The following is a 21360-nucleotide window of genomic DNA, read 5'->3' as shown; positions in this document are numbered from 1 at the left end:
TGGTTAGTCATTTGTTGCTAGGCAGTTTACTTGAGTCAAAGAAGCTACAGATGCAAAAATTGACTTGAATATAAGTGCTGATGCAAATGTCTTCGATGTAAAAGTACTTTCACGATAACTAGACCTACAAGTACATTTAAAACATACTGTTGGTTGTTAAGAACACATTTGTTTGCAAGTTTTTAAAATTAATAATTTATTCATTTTTAATTAAAAATGGTCTAAATCTTCAGTGTCACTTTAAAGTATAATAAAAAAAAAAGCATGTGTTTCCACGGTCCAAAGATCACCATTCTAATTGGTTTCCTCTGTGCCGTTAAGATGAATAGTATGTTCAAGAAGACCTGCTAGACCAGAATATATTGTACTTCACTGTAAAGTTATTGACATTAGATGAATTTGTTGTCTACACAACACACTTCAGTCTACTGGATAAAACCGGGATTAGTTTAAATGGGATGAAATCATACTCATTGGTCATTTTTTTTTAATCAAAGTTATTAATGCAGTAGTACCATTCATTTTTTTATGTAGTTCACAGCAGAATTTTATTATTGAGCCAGGCAGTCCATCACGCCACTCGGAAAATTACTATATTAGAGGAGAGAAGGTCAATAAGTAAGTTGAGTTAGTAAGAAGACAAGTCAGTCAATGAGTGAGTCAATTAGTCTGTCAGTCATTCAGTGTGAAGGCCGGACAAGAAATCTAACAAAATTTTTTATTAAGCTTCAAGAGGAGCAAACTTTCAAAGTTCTCGGGATTAAGCCTATTCCTGCTAGGACTGAAAATCATTCCCTCTGTGCTAAAAATTCTCCCGCAGGCTGCTGAGGCAGGCAGTGGCGTGTTTAGCTTAAGGGACAGCTGACAGACAGACGGAAACATTTTCAGGGAGTCCAAGCTATCCATAGAACTAAAAAGGTAGGACTGCAGTTGTTTGCCGTTACTATTTGGTCGATCTTCTTGATTTATCGGGAAAAAGAAGTCCTCCTCTTCTGACGAAGGAGTAGACTCACCCGACTGTGCTGCACTACTCTGCTCCTTCATGTTTGCCAAGATGTAGTCCAGGCCTATGGGGGTGGGAAATCAAAAACTAATCAGGATTATACATACAAAATGGGAGGGAAAGGTCAAGAGGTACCAGGAGGGACAAGGACACAACAGCACAGCTCCATCACAAACATGTGAACTAGTTATAATTAGTTTCCTCCACATTGTTTGTATCTAGGGCTAAATACAGATGTGAACGTTGATAGTGATGAGCACATTTGAAACCAACACATGGTTTCAACCAACACATACCGCTGTGGAGAACACGTTCATCTTTGGTCCAACGGTTCTTGAACCGAGGGACGAGTATGGCTGCAGCGATCAGTTCGGGATCTGCCAGCATCGCTCCGAAGTGACGTTCAAGTCCCGCCTGGAGAGCCATCACCAAGGGCCCACAGTATTTGGAGGTGGTGTAAATGCTGTCGAGCTTAGACTTCAGCAGTGAGATGGTGGGTATGAGCCACCCCATCTGTACGTTGGGCTCGTCCCGAAGAATGTCAAGCGCCTTTGCAAATGGGCTCATAGTCTTTGTGTATTCGATGAGAAAGGCAATCTCGGCAGAGGTGAACCTGAGAAACACACGAAAACATCGATATCCAAGCCGGCGGATCTCAAGGGGTGTGCCTTGAGATAGTCAGATGTGTTTTGAAAAATTGACATATCAAAATATATTGTTCTCAAATGTTCTGTCTAAGACACCTATATCGTAGGCTTAACATTCATACGATAAGACCAGGGGTTGGTTAGCTTGAGCACAGTATATGAGTATATGAGTATATGTTCTACAAACGTATTCTTACAATAATTATGGAATCAGTTGGTTTACATTGCTTTTTCCTTTCACCTATGTTAAAAAACTTCCTGGGGTGGTTTGCAATATATAATTGAGAAGCACTAGCCTAATGGAAACTTACATTGTAGTCATCGCAGCGCTGCAGACAGCTGCGATGGCTCCCTCCCCCTGTTCTCTTATGATGCGAACAATCCGCTCAACACCACAGAAGAGAGAATTCCACCTTTATAAATGTATAAAAAAATATTTATATACATATGAAAGTAATATATATATATATATATATATATATATATATATATATATATATATATATATATATATATATATATACACACACACACACACACACACACACACACACACACACACACACACACACACACACACACACATATACAGGACATGATCAAAATGACGGGGTGCCAAGGATGGTAGTAGGAACATGATAACAAACAGGGGTGCACTGCATTGGTTGAGAACTACTGCTATTGCACTTTACATCTGTAACTTGTTCAAAGTAGTAAACCGATCTCAGAGTGCAATGTGGTGCAATGTGTACCTCTTATCGCATGGTCTCACAAGCTGGAGTTTGCAGTTTTCTTCAGTGGAGCTACTGGTCTTACTCCACAGATTCTGGCACTTGGCGAAGGATGAACAAGAAAGATTTTTGTACATAGGATTGGCATCTGCAGCTCTCACGTCAACTGTTGCCACCTGTTGATATCAAAGGACCATGTAAAATGTTTTTTTCACTTCTTGAATTAAAGAAGTAACAGGCAACTTTATTTAAAAAGAAAACAAAAACAAAAAAACTGTCCAAATATCACCTTAAATGTAAAAGTGGGAATGGATGCCAAATGGGACGTTTTTGTGAATAAAACGGAAACATCTTGCTGAAACTGATTTGGCCACTAGCCCGTGTCATCCACTTTACATTTAGAATGATATTTTGAAAAGTAAAGTTTTAAAGAAAAAAAATTCTCAAAGAAATATCACCTACCAGGTTCATAAGGTGACACGCACAGCGGTGGTGTTTTGGCAGGTGGTACACCAGCCCATTATCTTGCTCCAACAAGGGACTGACTTCCACAGGTTCAATCCCAATGTCGTCTTGGCCATCTTCTTCTGTTCATTAAAATATCAATAAAATTATACAACATAAAATCAATTTGGATCCACAGACCGCTTTTCAGAATATTTCTGGGTTATACCCTGTCCTATTGCTATTGTGGTCCATGACCTGGAGTGCCATGTACTTGGCAGGATACCTGATAAATAAGTGGTGGTTAAGCACCTAACATTTTGAGGAGCTGCACTGAAAGAAGACCCTAGACACCATCTGTGTGTGTGTAGTACTCACCTGAGGTCGATTGACCTTGATATGCTACAAATGGTTTTATATCGTTGGTCTCATCGGTAGTTGCCCCATACACTTGGAAGGCTTTCAAGAAGTTGGACGCACTATCCGTTGTTGTCCGAACGATCTTGTCTTTGATGTTGTACTCTGGACAAACAAAGGAGTTGGACATCGAGCCCCTAAATTCTCCCAGGGATCAAAAACGTATAATTTCCAATCCACTTTTATCCGAAAAGGTGGTTCATACATACTATGGGTTAAACAATCAGATCGTATTCTAAAACGTACACAGAAGCATCCATACCGGAATGTATTTTTGTGAGAGCGTCAGCTAGTTTTGTGAAGTCATGAGGCCCTTCCAAGTACTTGCACGCTAATGCAGCTGAGACTCTCTCCAGACTTATGGGATGTATCCAATGTGCTGTGACTCCAATGTATCCTTTTCGATCCGCTGTCCAGCAATCTGTAGTGGTTCCGATAAAGTTGACCTCGCGCATGGCAGCTTTGATATTTTCCTTCATTTTCCCTATCTGTTCATCTATTTTGTTTTTCAGTGCGCCACAAGACATCAGATTGACGTTCGGCTGAAAGTGTTTGATTAGATTTATGAAAGCCTCTTCTTCAATGACACTACAAGCATGTAACCCAGCAACGACAAAGTTCAGGCAGTGATTGTCCACTTCCTTCTGGGAGACTACCTTGTGGTCAAAGACCTTTAGCAGTTTGGGTGAGCAGGTGGAGCTGCCGGCTGCTTCATCTGCATGTCTTTTCCTTGTGCACGAAGGGTATTGGTCAATGCAGCTTGCATGCTTTCTCTAGAGGGAAAACAGTGAGAGCCAACATTAGTTAATTGATCAAAACACACACGAGTAGCTCTTGCCTTGTTTTCAGATGGAAAATCTTTGGGGGAGTGTCCTGACATTTTGTGCTACTTTTCAGAAGGATCTAGTTACATCATGTTTGCGACTTCCACACACTTCCACGGCAGAAATTTGGACATTGAAAAACGCAAAGACATCGCCTGTAGCTTCGCTCTAGCCCGCTGCCCTCGTTGTTTTGCTGCTTGTTATTAATCCACGTGCTCTTTTTTTTAAATCCATGTCCGCTAAAGACCGGGGTAAATATAATAATCAGTGTTGACATATTCGCCCAAGTTTTGTAGGTTCAGCGCTATCATGCACTGAAACAAATGGCGAATGGTATTTGTTCGCTCACTATCTCCGCTTATGCATGCGAAGTACGGCCATTCTGTGACGCCATAGTGCACGTGCTATATTCACGTAGCCCGGACTGCAACTCTAAACAATCCGCGATACCTCTAAAGGCACAGTTACTAAACAGTTGTAGCAATCGAAATGTGATGGAAAAATCCTCAAAATTTTGCTAAAGATGGGCTACCCCTGTAAAATTAATTTTCTTAACTTGGTAGAAGATAAAACCAATGAAAAAGTCGACCTTTGTCAAAAAAAAAAAGTCAGCTAACGCCATTCGCAAGCTATCGTCGTTATTACCTTGGTATTGAAGCTAACTAGAGAATAACCAGCGTCATAAGGGCGATGACTTTGTTTTAGCTAACTTACCTCAACATGTTTTCGGAGATTCGACGAAGAGTTCTTGAAGGAGAGCAACTCGCGTTTTGGCTCGCACATTAAGCATATCATCCGCCACGAATTGTTTTTTTCCCCAGCGAACTCGAAGAAATCCTTGAGGTATGGCCATGGGTGAGAGAGAGTGACTGCAGGCATATCCTCCTGAGTCTCCGGTGCTTCCAATTTGCCCATGTCTGATTTGATCTACAGGTTATCTGGGGATGAGAGTCGCGTGACGTACCTGGTTTCTCAAATTTTAGCGGCAGCCAAGCTGATTGGTCAAACGCGGTTTACCTTATTTCCGCAACTGCTGAAAAAAGTACTATCAGGTAACGAGCCATTTTTTAAATGTAGCGAGAAGAAAGTGACGTATTTGTGGGGTAAATGTTGGAAGTAAAACGCAGTTTATATATATATATATATATATATATATATATATATATATATATATATATATATATATATATATATATATATATATATATATATATATATATATATATATATATATATATATATATATATATATATATATATATATATATATATATATATATATATATACTACACGCCAATTTTACATAAGTTCAGTATTCTGCTGGATCAGGTGAGGCACTGCCTTATTTGCTCCCATAACTAAACGACCAATTACTTTTTTTCTGACTTACTTCATCTACTGACAGGTTTCAGAACCAATAAAAAGACTGTTGAACATTTTTTTTTTCACACATTCATCTATTTAAAAAAATATTGTATTAAACTAAAAATACAACCAAATTGGTTTTCAAGAAACGTCTGTAGTAGAATTTCTTAAAGATGTTTTGTCTTAAATTGATAAAAAGGACAAAAAAATAGAGCAACTTAACGTTGAAAAATGTTTGTGTAGTTCAAAACCAACATTTGACAAAAGAAAAACAAATATACATACTGTAATTTTTTTTTTCAATTAAACCAAAATGTTCCTTTTATTTTAGAATTCTTTTTAAGGTGATATATATGTGCTTATTCTTATTTCATTTGTATACAAATATTTGTTCAAATACTGTATAACTTAAACTTGCTTGAAACAAATGGCATCTAGTTTTTTTAAAAAGCATTACACAAATACAATTGTGCTAATCAAACAAATGCTTCCTTTAAACGCAGCAGGAAATGAACAAAAGCCATTGAATTGTACAATAAACCTTTAATAAATAGCTTCATTAGTTTCCCATATTTACATCATAACCACCTTGACTTAAATGTCGCCATTACTCGTTTTCTTGGCTAATTGTAGGCACACAGAGAAAGAAGGGGAGAGCGGGTGGGCTTCACTGACTGTTTTGTAGTCCTATGTAATCAAATCTGCAACCAGAACCACCCATACCAAGAAAAAAAAAATCTGTAATTTTAGGTCACTTTTTAGTCTGTTCAAACTGAACAGTTATTCACTGTGTAGCTCCAAATGTACATGTTGGTCCAGTATATGATACATCTAAAAAAATATATATATTGGTGTACAACAACCCATTCTTGAATATAACATAAAAAAGGGCTCCATCAAAAACTGGCTCGGGCTGTAATCTGGCCCACTAACCGCAGGTTGTCTAATCCTGCGGGAACGTTTGTTTTGAAGTGTTCAGTGAGGAAGAAAATAAAGTTAAAAAAAAAAAAAAGGTGAAATGCTTGTCATGGAAGGAGCTGGGCATCCCATTTTTATACCAGTTTAAAAAAAATAAAATAAAAGGCTACACATATTTATATAGATAAAAACATTACATTTTCAATCGGCAGCAAACAAAGAAACACAGATTAAGACAAAAACAAAAAACAAAAGCAAAAACAAAAAAAATGGCACAAATGTTAAACAGTTGGCGAATTACTTGAAATGCACTTGAAAGGTTTACAATGACACAAAAACAATCAAGGTCAATGGAGCTGAAGAGGAAACGCCGCCGTAAAAGATGATATCTGTTCAGTTTAGGGACTAACTGTTGATTTTCTCAAATCAAAACTTAAACCCAGCTTGAATGGCATCGTGCATAACCGAAACCTTTCCTCGAGAGTGATGGTTTCCAATCCCGTAATAGGTTAGGGGTCCATTTTGGGGGGGACTTCACAGACAGGACCGTATATGTGCATGTTTTGTCAACAAGTCATGTATTCATGTTTTGAATTTTGATGCATTAACAATATAATCTGTGACGGAGACACAAGGGAGAAAGTGACTGAAAATGGAAAAGCAAGACGGAAGGGCAAAGACTAGAAAGGAAAAGTGAAGGTGAGGAAAATCAGAAGGGGGGGGGGCGACAAAATGACAGGAAATGAGAATTAAAACACATAAAATAGGAAGCGCGGTAAAGACAGGACAACATTTCAGATAGCAGGTCAGAAGTTGGGGTAAAATTGCATAACTACCAAGAAGTGGGAAGGAGGCAAAGCATGATGCTTAACAGACGCACAAAAACAAGAAGTGGGGGACAAATGGAGACAAAAGGTAGGAATTGGGGCAAAAGTGGGGAGGAAAATAAATTAACTCTTTTGGGGCTCCGATGGGAGCAACATGATCCGATTACAACGCCTTGTCGGACCGCGGTCGTCATACAGGTTACGTAATATCCATATACATTTGTATTTTCTTCTAGATATTTATCTCAAGTCACTTGAAGGCAACAGTTGTTTCATTAAAAAAATGGGGAAAACAACAAAGTGTACAGCGTGAGGTTTAAAGAGAATTAACAGCAAACATTAGGGTTGCAAAATTCTGGAAACCTCAACTAAGAACCAATCCATGAGAGTTAAGGTAAATGGAATTTATTTGAAATTTTACTAAACTGAAGGTTGGCTCATATTTGGAAATTGAAATAAAATTGAGGAAAATAGAGGACTGGTCAAAAATTCAGAAATACTCTAAATTCAGTGTTTTTATGAATCATTTCCGAAATATAGAATAACGTTTATGCCATCAACATTGTCAAGAGACGGATGGAATCAATAAGGGTGTTTAAGAATGTCAGTGTAAACAACTTTTGTGTTCTCAGTCAGCTTTATGAAGTGGATGAAGCTTTATAAGCAGTTCACAGCTCCCTTTTTTGGCAAGTATTAAAGGAGGTGAGTGTTAATAGCTGGAATTTCTCACCTCTTCATGTTGGAGCTCATTTGCATTTGAAGAATCTTTTAAAGTTCTGTTTAATTAACAAGACTTTGTCTAAAAGAAGCAGAATTCAAATGTGATACCTCAAGTGAAAGGTTTGCAAAAAATGAAGAGGCACAACATGAAAAGCCCAGGGGGAAAGACACTTTTTAAATTGGCATTTTGAATGGGGCTTTTGGTATTTATGACGGGGGGGAAGGGTGTGTGCATTTAAAATAAAATCCTGAATACATTTTGCTGGGGGCGGGTAAGTAGTAAAGGCTGGGTTTTTACTTTTCAAAGAAAAACTTGGTCAATAAAATATTTTATACTACCAAAAAAAATATATATATATCAGGGTTGTGTCCCCCACCCCCAACATTAAAAACTTGGTATTTACATCAATTCTTAACTTCTCATGAAGGTTTTCCAGAAATTTTGCAAGCCAAGAAAACAGTGAAGACAAAGACGAGAGTTTTGAGCCGGTTCGAGTGGTCTCTACAGTGGTCTGCTTTCCCGGGTCCCCGCTAGGTATTTCCTCCTGACTGGCAGCATGTGATGAGTAAGTAACAGATTGAAACCCCGGCGCCGCTCACACACTTACACTCACGCATACGCACTCACACACGAGTTCAAAAAGTGGTCCGAGGTTATACGCTGCTGTCGTCCAGCAGCGGTTCTTTCCCCTCGGCCCCGCTGCCCTGCGGGCTGTGCGAGTGGCTTTGAGCCCCGTTGCTGTGCTTCTTGTAGGCGCCGGGGCGGGCGCCGGGCCCCGTGTGCTCGGGGATGAACAGCGCCACCAGCAGGGAGAGTAGCACTGAGCAGGCGCCGAATAAGAAGGGCGGGCCCGGGATGATGGCGCTCTGGAAGGAAGGTTGGCGGAGGAGACCACAGGGACAGGAACGTGAGCCGTCGGGTTGCTAATATGAAGGAGCTAATATGAAGATTTTAACTCAAACCCCCAGTTTTTTCGCCCCTTCCTCTGATATTTCAGTCTCAAAATCCAGTTTCACTTCGCAACATATAATTTGGTAGGTGCACTTTTTTTTTGCACTACATGATATTCTGCACTACATTATTAGCACCATTGTCTTTGTTATTTATTGCTATTTCTTGCTATTTATTTATTGCTCAATTATGGAATGTAGTCTGCTGCTCAGGGAAGTGAACAGAATAAGAATTTCATTGTATGGTACAACTATAAATATGGCAATACATCTCTTGAATCTTGAATGTCTATCGCAAACCCAAAGGTTACCATTAGGCTTTGTTGCTAGAACTCACCTCATCCGTGGGGTTGGCCATATTGGGTTTTCCGCCTTTCTCCGAGGCGTCTGTGTCAGTCAGCTCCACGTGGAACAGGTAGAAGACAAAGCCATAGAGCGCAGGACCCAGACCGTTGCACAGGCCTCGGATTCCCGTGATCATGCCCTGGACCACGCCTTGAAGGACAAATAAGGATACGGGGAGGGGAAGATCAGTGCTGTTTCCGTCCTGCAAATAATGCCTGGCGAACAAAAGAAACTCACCTTGTTGGTCAGGGTCGGCATTCCTGGACACAATAGCGCTGATGGCGGGGAACGTGATGCTCGACATGGCTGCGACAGCGCCAGCGGCCCACATCATCCTGCAATGCAGGATTATACCATAGCAGCTACTTATACCATGTCATCAGCTTTAGCGGGTACTTCAGGGACAACTGAAACTCAACTATTCATAATGCTACTTTTAACAGTAAAGCCCAGTGGAACAATGTTGCTATACAAAACAGCAGCACCTATGAACAAAAATCTACAATAGCCTCTGAGGCTACTCTAGGGCAGTAATCCTCAACTACCTTACCATCTTCATTTGATCGTGCACATTTGCAAGAAGCAATGATGCCAATGCTATATGTAGGATTATATGTACAATCCTTTTTTTTTTTTTTTAAACATTCACATTTTCATTTGTAAGGGGAAAGGAATATGCGTGTTTCATCCAGTCCGTGACACAAAAATGTTGGAAACCACTGCTGTAGGGCAGTGAAAGAAAAAGTGAGACAATGCCTCCCCCAGGTGGCAGAAGGAAGAAATACAAGAACAAACTGCCATGAATTAAACTGCCAGGATTTAAACTAACAACTTTTGTGTTCCAAAAATTGAAGTACACAAACATTTGCTCAAATTATTTACTCAGTAGAATATGGGAGACATCTTTTTGGTGGGAGGTTTCCTCTTCAATATTTCCGACGCCACACTTATTAAACAGATTTTTTTGCTTGAAGTTAGTTATTTCTTTTCTTCCATCAAATGAGATTAGCAGATGAGGGCTTTATGTCAGTAAATGAACAATGGTGTAAAGACTACACGCTTAAATTCGACACCTTTGATTGATGTTTTGATTGATGGCAAATAGGATCAATAGTTAACGCTTTCATGTCAATGGTAGTGTATAAACAATGCATCTATAAAAAAAAAAAAAGTCAGTACAATCACCTGACTCTATTTTTAACTACTGGAGGTTGTGACTATTTATTTTTCCTAAGGTAATGATGTTCCCGTGGACTAATTTGGGCATGGTGCAGAGGTGGGTGGCCACGATTTTAATGAAACAAAAAATGCAGGGGGTGCCGTTGCTGTTTACTGACCAGGGCTGCGAGCCGAAGCCGTACCACGCAAGCTGGAGGATCTGGAAGCCGAGGCCCAGCAAGATGGTATTTTTGTTGCCGATTGAGCGCATCAGGATGCCCAGCACTACAGTCTAGATGTCACACACACGCATACAGGGAATCAATGAGCACATCTCTTGACTTGACACACATTAACGACAATAACAATAACAACAACAAAACAAAACACATACAACAACAACAAAACAAACAAATACAACAAACAACAAATAATACTAATAATACATATTTTGACAGAACCTGAGCCAGTATGGAGAGGATCCCTACTACAGCGATGAAGGCAGCCACCGTCTCCGATGAGAAGCGAATAACCTAAAGAGTGTTTGGAAAGTGTCAGTAGGCTTTGTTTGACTTCTTCAACAAACAGTAATAGATTCCACTTTGTCTATTTATATAACTACACTAAAAAAGTAACTGTTGTCATAATTAAAGGGGCTACGCAATGCACTCAATAAATGACAGAAAAGGTCAAGGGGGAGGGGGAGTGCCTCAGCTTGATTGGCCAGTTTATACAACACTATTTACTTAAACCAAGTAAGTTGAAAGACGCATGTGAAACCTATAAAGTCGACAGAAGAGTCAGCTGCAGCACAAGTGCATCTAGCTTTTTTTTTTTTAACTGAATATCCTATACAACTAGCAAAGCTACAATCCAATTTCAAACAAATTTTACAAAACTGATGTGAAAGATATGTCGCACAAAGCAAAATTAGGCTTTACACAAACAGGATTGTTGGGATCAGTTTAAACAACACTGTTTACTTAAACCAAGTGAGTCAGAGCTGCACATGGAACCTATAGTAAATGGAACAGTCAGCTGCAGCGTAAGTGCACATAGCTTTTTTTTTTTTTTTTTTACTATTCTATACAGCTAGCAAACTTACAATACAATTTCAAACAAATTTTGCCAAACTGATGTGAAAGATTTAATGTTGCACAAAGCAAAATTAAGCTTTACACACACAGAGTGTTGGGACCAATCACGATCGGTGAGTTTAAAAGAACCAACACCCAATCACAAGATGGAGCAATTTGTTACTGTTTATTGAGCATCAACAGTATGTAAAGCATTTCTGCCAATGTTTAGCAATGTTTGCCATGCTAAAAGAAATAATTTGAACATAAACGAGATTCAATAGCACAAGTTCGAAGAAAGTGGAATATATGTGGTCCCGGTAAGAAAACATTGCTCTAAAATATCCATCTGAAGTGTGGTCTAGCCATCTTGATGCGTTTGCATGTATTTACGAGCATCTTTTGCAAGTGTTGGTGGTCGTAGGTTTTGTTGACCAGCTTACCTGTCGGAGATAGAGGAAGAAGCTTGAGTACTGGCCCGCCTCGGGGAGGTACGAGAGAAACACCGTGATGCAGATGAGCAGCACTGTCGAGTCCTGACCCACTTTGCGCAGAGACTGCAAGGTGACAACATCAACAATAAATTACCACCCACATCAACATGATGGCTCTGAGGGATCCAAGAGTGGAAAATAATTAAATACAGTACAATAAAATTATAACAAGCAATCTTTAACATTTAAAAAATAAATAAATCAGTCATCAATTTGTTATTTTGCAAAAAACAAAAACGAAAATAAGAAACACAGTAAAAATGGTCCTCGGGAGGTGTTTGACAGCTATTGTAATTCCTCTTTTAATCTGGATTTTTGCCCAATTCAGAGTGATGCCATCAATCAACATAAACTGTACTGCATCACACATCTAGAAAAGGTGTCAAATATTTATTTTTAAAAGGTGTACGTCAATCTTTTTTCTTGTGTAATTAACATTCCAAGACCCAGCCGGTAGTGCTGACTCACCGCAAAGGGATCGGCCTGTTCCCAAGAGATAGGTGCACCCCACGATGCCGGCCTCATCTTCTCAGGAAGCGACTCGGGCACGGCGACGAGGATGAAGCAGATGTCCAGCAGCGCGATGGCCGTAGCCAGGATGACCACCAAGGTGTCACCATAGGCCACTGACAGGTAGGCGCCAATGGCCGGACTGGTGACCAGGCTGGCCGCAAATGTGGCGGACACCTGCGAAGCAAGAGGGTGTGGCAAAACAACAAAATAAAATTGGTGGAGGGAGTTGTCTAAAAGCCTTGAGGTGGCGGAAACCTGTTTGTTTAGTCTCTTGGTTTTCAAACATCTCATGACCTTTTCTTCCACCCACAATGACATAATGAAGGGCTTACTTGACACCTACCACTTTGATTGGCACAAGGCATCTCGCTTGTTATGTGTCCCCTACACTAGAGTTTTCTTCAAATTTTTTAAACCTTAGACAAGGCACATTTGAAAAATCTCAAGGCACAAAGTAGCCGAAAAAGTATTGAAAAAAAAAAAAAAGTGCCTGAATTTACCTTCAAATTGACATACTTGCAGGGATGGGACGGGACACAAATATACCGTAAAATAATGCCCAAATAAATTTTTCAGGTTTCTTTTTTTTTCTTTTTATCAGGCAAAGTTATATAACAAGCTAATTTATTGTACATAAATATTATAAACTGAGATTTTAGAAAATTCTTTCTCCTAGGATCATGGTCAATGAAAAGTGATGACCAGAGAACACATTTCAACCAGCCTAGTTTGTTCAAAAGAGATCAGTACGAATAGCAACTGTCAGGCTGTCAGCCTCAAAGCAAGAAATCTGCGTATTTTATATTGCCCCTCGGAAAAGTAATCAGACTGCTCTCAGGGCACACAGAAGCGCTGCTAGCTAGCAGCTAATTTATGCTAGGTGCTGCAAAATTTCCTCACCAAGCCATAGGCCGTGCTCCTCTCATGTTCTTGCGTGATGTCGGCCACATATGCAAAGATGACAGAGAAGGTAACCGCAAAGACCCCTGACATGGAGATGACGGCAAAGTACCACCTGGAAAGAGGGAAAAGACAGATCAGAACAAGACTAGTGTACGGATGCGTGGCGCCGACTGAAATCCTGAGGGATCACCATGGGCTGATCTTCATCAGCGGGATGGGCGCGCATGTGAAGAAGACTGTGAGGAGCAGGAAGGACTTGCGACCCCAAACGTCCGACAACGCCCCGATGAGCGGGGCGCTGAGAAATGATAACAGGCCCTGCGGATGAGAAAATGATTCAAACTGTAGGAGAGGACAGAGGCCCAACATTTATAGATCTTAACAGTTAAAAATTAATTATCAAAGATTTTTGGTTTGAAATGGATGCATAAAGTACAGACCCATTGATCTAATAGATGTCTAACCCGTTCAACTAATACCGTTTGTCACAAATTCTGTATTTTAAGATGTTTTTAAAATGGGTGTATTTTTGTAAATTCTTTTAATTTATTCATAATGGCTTTGCCTAAAATTATGGATACTATTTATGTACTTTCAAACTAATATTTGTATTATTTTCTAAAAAAAAAAAAAAATTGTCTAACATCTGTGTGTTATGTTCCAAAATGGTTCGATTGTACTTTTGGTACTTGCTTTGTCAAACATGTGTGCACTTTATAACTATCTTATTTGGCTTTTTTATATATTTTTTTTAATCCCCTACTCAACATGCTCAAAAACGGAGATAGCATAAAATAGGAATTGTCCCTCCCTCTCATGCAAAAAAATCAAACCAAATGAACTGAATTTTTTTTTTTTTTTTACAGAATAGTAATTCTTAAAAATATATCTTTTTATTGATTTTTGGGAGAGGCTATTTTAATAAATCCCTGATGTGTGTGTGTTTTTTTTAAAGCAAAATTTCAATCATACTGATCGTGCTCACTACAATGGTGATATTATGATAGTGTGCATCACTAGTCTTGAGAAATGTACACAAAATTGAGCTATTTAGAGCAGATGCATGTTTTCTACCTTGACACCATGGATGAGGCCATTCATCAGGAATGTGTGGTGGGGGAATGTCTGGTGCAATACCTACAAAACAATACACAGTTAACAGTGTAATGAAAGTGAATAATGTAGTATGACAAATACAATAATGGATGCACATGGAGGTAGCAAAGAAACAAGTGAAGGGGAAATTGGAGTTCAAATCAATGGTGGTATAGTTCAAAGTCCACACGTTGTTACATGTGCACATTGTTTGCATCATTGCTGTCACAGTATCGTCGAATTTAAGGCACACAACTCAAGCTCAGGGTCTGTGGAACAATAATGGTTAGGCGTAAAAAAGGTGAAAATGAATAGAGAAATAAAGGTCTCTTATGATGCTGTAATAAATTCCAATTGAATAAGGTAAAAATGTATAAAATACAAATATTTGTGTTGCAAAGAGAGATTTGGAAAACATGCAGGACACAGGCCCTTGAGAACTGGAGTTTGGTTTTTGGGCCTTAAAGGGTTGAATTCCTGTGTTACTATAAAATTACTAGGTTAAAATCACGGACTAAAAACAAGTAAATACGAAAATGAATGAAAAAAGAATGATTATGATAAGCCTGGTTTACAGTATTAATTACAATAAGTTATGAAAAACTAACCGGTTCGCTTTTTGAATTGATATATATTTTCAATTTAAAGAAAATTGAAATACAGTACAAATATAAATACATTATATTACACAAATTAAATTATTCATATATGATCATTAAAATTAAAAGGTGACATCTTTGATTTAAGCTGGCATTAGGGTGGCTAATATTACAAAAATAAAGTCATGAATATTAAAAATTTAAAAATTATTAAAAGAAAAAAAGTAGAAAAATGCGTATACGTTAAAAAAAACTTAAAAATGAATGAAATTAAACTTAATACAAATAAAAATATTTTGTCCAAGCATGCAACGGGATGTGGTTGTGTTCCTTGAAATAGTGGAAAAAATTCAACGTTGCGTAGGCTGTTGTTGCTGACAGATGTTAATTAGCAAAAACAACTCAAGTGCCTTCACAACACCCTCTGATGATCTCACCAAGTCCCGAACTTAAACAACTAAGCTAACTAGTAAGAGTCAATAATTGTATCTTTGTAATCATAAGGTAGCTCAAGTTTTGTACGCATTTTGAGAGCAGTTGTAGTGACATTCAGAAAAGCTTGTCTTTCTGAATTTTGTGTGTGGTCTATCCAATATCTTCCCTTCTTTCATGGCATAAACTCAAAAGTAACTGCCATCAACAGTTTTTCTGTTACCAGGTGACATTTTGAACAAGAAAAACAGCTTCTGACATGTCCGAAGATCTCGTTTTACTCCATTCTCTCCATTCTTTCCAGACTTTGCTTATCACTGGCGAGGATTGAGCTAACTAACGCCAATAATTCGTGATCATGAGGGGAAAAACATTTCCAAATTTCCATGTGTGGCACCCGTCCACAAAACAGCTGTGTTAGTATTGGGGCTTACCGTGAGCATAGGGGTAGTGAGGAGACCCCACGCAAAAAACTCCAGGAAGATGACAACCACGGCGTGGTAGACGCTGGGCTCACCGATTCCCTGAGGCTGCATGGAAACATAGAAGGGAGGGGTCATACCGATTAGCCTGGGGTGCTTCCTTGAGAGCCGTTGAGCTTTGATCTAATAATAAAATAATAATTTAGTCTTAAATTACATAGTTTTATTAAAAGCTAACGAAAAATTATTTAATAACATGCATACTGTCAAATATGAGATTTGCTCTAGAATAAAATATAAATAAATAAAAAGATACATGAAGAAAAACAAAAATAAAGTAGAATAAAATATGAATAAATAAAGATACATGAAGAAAAACAAAAATAAATAACTTGTGGGAAAATACAAATTATGCAATCAAAATAGTTAATGATCTATTTTATTAGCCTTTTATTTACTAAAAGAAATACACTGAGGGAAAATGACAACTGACAATTTGAACAATGAGAAAAGCTGTGCTAATGCTTTCATTTTACTAAATGATGAATAATTAACCAATGTATCATCAACTCATTATCATTTCACGTGATTAAAATACATGTAAAACACATATCAAAAATACTTGAATATACAGAGCTTAACATTGACAGTGGCATGCTTTGTCAAGCCATAAGTGTCAGGCGTTGCCTGCTATTATGCTATTGTTATGTATACGATAAATTAATAAGCAAATTGTGTAATGTAATGAGATGAATTAACAATAAAAAATGAAAGATTGTTTATTCTACGGCTTTATTCTAGTTTGATTTGAAAGAAGTCTTGTGACCATTTCTTTCAAAACTTTTTGTACCTATGACTAAACATTAAAACATACTTAAAAGCTTGCCTGTGCTGTGTAAGATAGGGAAACTTTGACCACTAGCGAACAAATGGCCTAACAGGCCATTTTGCGGATGCTGGCAGCTATTCAACTGGAGTTTGTGCATGTTAACCAATGTGACAATAAGGCCTCCAACCACGCACAAAATGTGTGAGAGCCTCCTGCCTAGGGATGTTGCAGCATCCACATTAAATAATAATAGGCTGTTTTTGCTATTCACTAGTGCGCGGCTGATAATGGAGGCTTTGACGGCCGGCACAATAAGCATTATTGGGAACCAGGGCCCCACTGGAATGGAGCCACATCATTTCAGTTGTACGCACACCATACAAGCGTGCCTAAAAAATCCAAAATCAAAATGTGACATTTAAAGATGTGATATTTTGCTTGATCAACAGTATTAAGATTTATAAGAGTGTTACATGAACCCAGATAACTTTTAAAGGGTTACATACATTTACTGTATTATTTCTAAGACTGTCAAAAGTAAAGTATTACCTTGCGGCTGCCTATCTGAGCTGCCCTCAGGCAGCAGGTGGGGTTAACTTTGAAGATTAACATCATATTTTTGGATAGTGTTAAAGTGAATTCAGTTTTATTTACTTTCTTTGGCAAATGAACTGTTCTAACTTTGCAACTCGCCTGAGAGGAGTGCCACCAGCGCAAAATCAGATGGTGGTGGATGTTTAGGTTACCTAGATTTACTTTAAAATTTTTCTCCACAGCTTAATAACTCAAATATTTGTTCCATTCTTCATTGAGAAGATGTTGAAAAATGCGAGCAACCTCAGAACATTTTGTGATTAATTAGTTAAAACCATTTTAATTGCCTGATAGCTGTCTTTATTTACAGAACTTTTCTGACCCGAGTTTTAATTTAATCCATGCACTTTTGAGATTCTTACTATAACCACTGCATTTTTTTGTAGATTTACAAAGTTGCGCTTTAGCTTTTTATAATATTTTTTCAACCCAGGCATCTTTAGTCTTTTACACTTTCCCATTGCAAATTTTAATTTACAGTAGACTTACTATAACCTGCGCCACGCTGATAATGTTTTCCAGTAGTTTTATTTCCCTCACAGAACTTTTTGATATTTAACCTGTGCGCATTTCATGAGATTTATGGTAGAATTACTTTCATGTGTACAACAACGGGAATTATGGTGTTCTTTTACAGGATTTATGATGTTACTTTAACTGATGCAACAATTAGGTAACAGTAATACTATTTTTTGTGGATGTAATTTCCATGGTCGGTGCAGCGCTAAATGTGTGCAGGAAGCCTGCGACCAAATTGTGTCCGTTGTAACTCCACCCAGGAAACACAACCTGTCTCATTCAAGTTGATGAAAAGCTATGTTTTATGATCATTGTGAAAACACACCAAACCAATTTGCTCAAATGCATTTATATTGCACACATTTAATCTACACCATTGTAGTTTTTCAGTACTTCATGAAAAATAAATTAAGGCTCATAAATAGAATTTTGCAATGGATGGGTTGAAATGGGTTAAATGCGCACACATGGCCAATCACAAAAAAAGAAAAATGTTAGATATGTTTAGTAGCTAATTGTGCTTAAGACTGCTTATGGCTTAAAACAATTTTGAGTGTGTAGAAGCCAACAAGCTTGTTTGTCTGTCTTCCGCATGTTTAACAAGACATTACATAAGCAAACATGCTAACGGACAGCTTGCTGTTCCAACAGCCTGCCCAGCTACATTATTTTTGGCCACACTTGAAATGCATACTAGCAGTCTATTGTTCTTTTAATTGCTGCATTCAAGCTTTTTTGAGTGCTAAGGATGTATCAGCTCTACCCCACATTAACACCAGTGACATGTGGTGAGATTCATGAAGGGTGAGGCACCACTCCTCTGGAGTCGAATATAAAAAGATGAACCCAAAACAAAAATTTGCCTCTGTTGCAATTTAAAATAATAGCATTTTTGAACAGCAGGCGTGTTGCTTTTTTTTCTGACCTGTTTTTTTTTTTCCCCCAAGCATTTACACCCATCTTTAACAATACCAACATTACTCATATCATAGCAGACAGAATGCCAGATGTTTTAAAGGGGCCATAACATGAAAGGTAAACTATTTGGAGCTTTTAACAATGTTGATTTCTCAACCTAAACACTCCCAAAGTGTTATTTTCCTTATTAATGGATTTATAAGCATTCTTTACTTATTCTGTGCTCTCGCACCAGCCCCACCCGTGCAGATGAATACGGCTTGAAGTGCGCTTATGATGACAGGCTCAAGACAGGAGCAATTAACAACTCCCCTACACCCTTCTGCACTGCCTGTGCAAAAAAATAAAAAATACACGCCCACCTTATTCACGTCTTTTAGTTTCGTTTGGCCGATTTGGCCATGTAAATAGCAACGTTTCATTTATTGGCTACGTTTTACTGTAGAAAAGGGTAAGTAGCCAAAATTAGCGTTTGGGAACAAACAGCCGTCCGGACATTCAGCGTCAGTAGTAAATAATTCACGCGCGAGTGAAACTAGTGTTATGAATAAGTTCCCACGAGGACTGATTTTATAGGAGGATGGAGTGTTAGTGAGAGCGGTGTATTGACACCACTTTGTATTTTAACATCAGTAAAACACCTGTTTTTGGGGTCCGTGTTCACGCTGTTGGAATAGTATCCATCAGCTGTTAGCCTAGTGAGGATGAGCACTCAAGACGAGGAATGGATGCATATTGTGTGGCCCGTCGTCATTAAGCTACGCATGAAGGGTGCAAGACAGCAAAGTCTCTGCTACCAAGGCAAATTATGGTTAGAAATTTCAGTAACATAAAACTCATATTTGATCCGAAATTAAATCACCAGTGTCAACTGTAATTTATATGCACATTAGTACACTGTGGAAAGAATAAAATATCATGTTATAGGCCCTTTAACGAACCAATACATGTGAAAGTCAAAAGCAATGTACTTTCTTGACTCTGCATTGCACTTAGAGTTGCTTTTCTGGCAGGACAGAAAGACTAAAAATTTCACATGCATGCACAAGAAATTAGAAAAACGGTTGAATGTCAGCATGTGCAGTCCTTGTGAAAAAACATGAATATTGACAAAATAAATACAGCTAAATGTATTGTGTGAGAGTACGCGCTATGACTACATGCATCAATTGATGTGCATGTGGTTGCTGCTTCAGCCACACAGGAAGCAATATCTCCTGCTTCTCGCCCATGTATTTAAAGAGGAAACATAGAAATTCAGCTATTCTAACCGTTGATTTTAATGGATTGAAAACTAATGCACAGAACAAAATCAAAAGGTAAAGTATATTTAATTATATATTTATAGTATCTTTTATATGTCGTTGTATACCAGCTGTACAAGGACAATATTCTTCAGGTGTTCGTCTTATATTCTTTCATTTAGTCAAAACTGCAATACTTCTACTTCATTTCTTAAAAGGGAAGCCCAACAATTGCGGTATTTTGCTAAAAAGAAATAATCTGTGTCAGTGACTACATTTTGCTGTAAAGTTCCTCCTTGGTTTCTCTTATTTTAAATGTAAGTAGTTTGAGCAATTTTAGCATTGCCTATAACATTTAAAAATCTAATGTAGACACCCTCGGTTGCCTCACCAGTTTTCTTTGAGCTTAATGTTCCTGCATAGGATACGTGTTTTGACAGCCAATGTGCTATTACTGAGCTAACAGGTAAAGATGGTGAGCTTCGTTGTGACATAAGCGCGACGTCTTTTGAATAATATTCATTGGGCGGTTCAGAAATCCCCCCCAAAATAGAAAAAAAAACAAAAACCATGCCAAGAAAGTTGATGCAAGTCGGCCACAAGGTATCGTGGAACTTGACGCCAGCTAACTAGCTTAGCCTATCAACACCCTTCACTGTCACTGGTGGGAAAATTTGTACGAGCTAAACATTAACCAATTGTCGGTTGTTCACTTCGGTGAAAAAAAATCCAAAAGAAGATGAGCTGCTTCATTTTGCAGTGGGGAAGCCCTAACGGTTGCTGACGTGACGTGTTAGAGCAACGGCCAACATTTATCGCTAGGCCGCTGAGCTAACCATTAGCCGCCAAGCGGTGGGGCTCCACAGCGCCGGGCTAACGGTTAACATTAACCCCCTACCAATGAAAAATACTCAAACGACGTGACACCTACAAACATTTCTCGAAAAAAAAAATACAAACTTAATATATATATATATAGTTTTGCAAGCGTTGTCGGCTTTCGGAAATAAATAAATATTTAACTCACACTTCCTCCATCTTTTATGATAATTTTCTTGGCCAGAAGAATGCTGCGGTTGAGCCGCTTCTTCTTCTTTTTCTCCCCAGTCATTGTTCGCTCATATCCATTCTCGGTGGTCAGTGGGTCATCTTGGTGGCGCCTCAACAACGACACAAGTCGAGCGCTCGGCTGATGTCGATGGCTGTGATCGTTACACCAGAAGACAGATGGCAACGAGCTAACTAACGAGATGAATCCTCATCTCCGCCTCAACACCAGATCGCTAGGAGCCCTCTTCCGGAACCAAACATGGCCACGCCTCCTAGACCTGCAGTCGAGGCCTACGATTGGTCGCCACGGCAAGCCTACGT

At 38.6% G+C, this 21360-nt stretch overlaps 2 protein-coding genes across 3 annotated transcripts; both read right to left on the bottom strand.

The window, feature by feature from the left end:
• Positions 1-704: 704 nt before the first annotated feature.
• On the bottom strand, positions 705-5139 carry LOC148414841 (zinc finger BED domain-containing protein 4-like). 2 transcript variants are annotated; one of them, XM_088429876.1, is made up of 9 exons: positions 5084-5139; positions 4781-5004; positions 3505-4015; positions 3204-3347; positions 2844-2968; positions 2403-2557; positions 1962-2063; positions 1300-1616; positions 705-1067 (listed from the first exon to the last, which is right to left on the bottom strand). In XM_088429876.1, the coding sequence occupies exons 2-9, from the start codon at positions 4979-4981 to the stop codon at positions 706-708; spliced, it is 1917 nt and encodes a 638-aa protein (XP_088286002.1). In that variant the 5' UTR covers positions 4982-5004; positions 5084-5139; the 3' UTR covers position 705. The 2 variants fall into 2 exon arrangements, with proteins under 2 accessions (XP_088286002.1, XP_088286003.1); XM_088429877.1 differs by lacking the exon at positions 5084-5139 and having other exon boundaries at positions 4781-5026.
• An 816-nt stretch (positions 5140-5955) lies between these two features.
• Positions 5956-21267, bottom strand: slc71a1-2 (solute carrier family 71 member 1-2). Its single transcript, XM_088430055.1, has 12 exons — positions 21017-21267; positions 15898-15993; positions 14412-14474; positions 13528-13655; positions 13335-13449; positions 12390-12608; positions 11871-11984; positions 10813-10884; positions 10531-10643; positions 9431-9528; positions 9186-9343; positions 5956-8764 (listed from the first exon to the last, which is right to left on the bottom strand). The coding sequence occupies exons 1-12, from the start codon at positions 21098-21100 to the stop codon at positions 8552-8554; spliced, it is 1473 nt and encodes a 490-aa protein (XP_088286181.1). The 5' UTR covers positions 21101-21267; the 3' UTR covers positions 5956-8551.
• Between the last annotated feature and the right edge of the window lie 93 nt (positions 21268-21360).

This window comes from Hippichthys cyanospilos, chromosome 12 (assembly GCF_059441005.1).
Source record: "Hippichthys cyanospilos isolate Australia breed blue-spotted pipefish chromosome 12, RoL_Hcya_1.0, whole genome shotgun sequence".
Classification (NCBI taxonomy): domain Eukaryota; kingdom Metazoa; phylum Chordata; class Actinopteri; order Syngnathiformes; family Syngnathidae; genus Hippichthys; species Hippichthys cyanospilos.
This window is presented reverse-complemented; position numbering and strand designations above follow the sequence as displayed.

What these genes read in the sequence shown, in the direction of transcription:
- slc71a1-2 (XM_088430055.1), bottom strand. Translation starts at nt 21,100, where the DNA reads ATGACTGGGGAGAAAAAGAAGAAGAAGCGGCTCAACCGCAGCATTCTT. An exon ending in TCACTACCCCTATGCTCACG is followed by an intron (nt 14,475 to 15,897) that starts GTAAGCCCCAAT and finishes ATTGTTTTGTAG; the next exon opens with GTATTGCACCAGACATTCCC. An exon ending in AACAGGCCGATCCCTTTGCG is followed by an intron (nt 11,985 to 12,389) that starts GTGAGTCAGCAC and finishes GTCACCTTGCAG; the next exon opens with TCTCTGCGCAAAGTGGGTCA.
- LOC148414841 (XM_088429876.1), bottom strand. Translation starts at nt 4,981, where the DNA reads ATGGGCAAATTGGAAGCACCGGAGACTCAGGAGGATATGCCTGCAGTC. An exon ending in TCAAGGTCAATCGACCTCAG is followed by an intron (nt 2,969 to 3,203) that starts GTGAGTACTACA and finishes TTTAATGAACAG; the next exon opens with AAGAAGATGGCCAAGACGAC. An exon ending in GTGAGACCATGCGATAAGAG is followed by an intron (nt 2,064 to 2,402) that starts GTACACATTGCA and finishes ACATTTATAAAG; the next exon opens with GTGGAATTCTCTCTTCTGTG.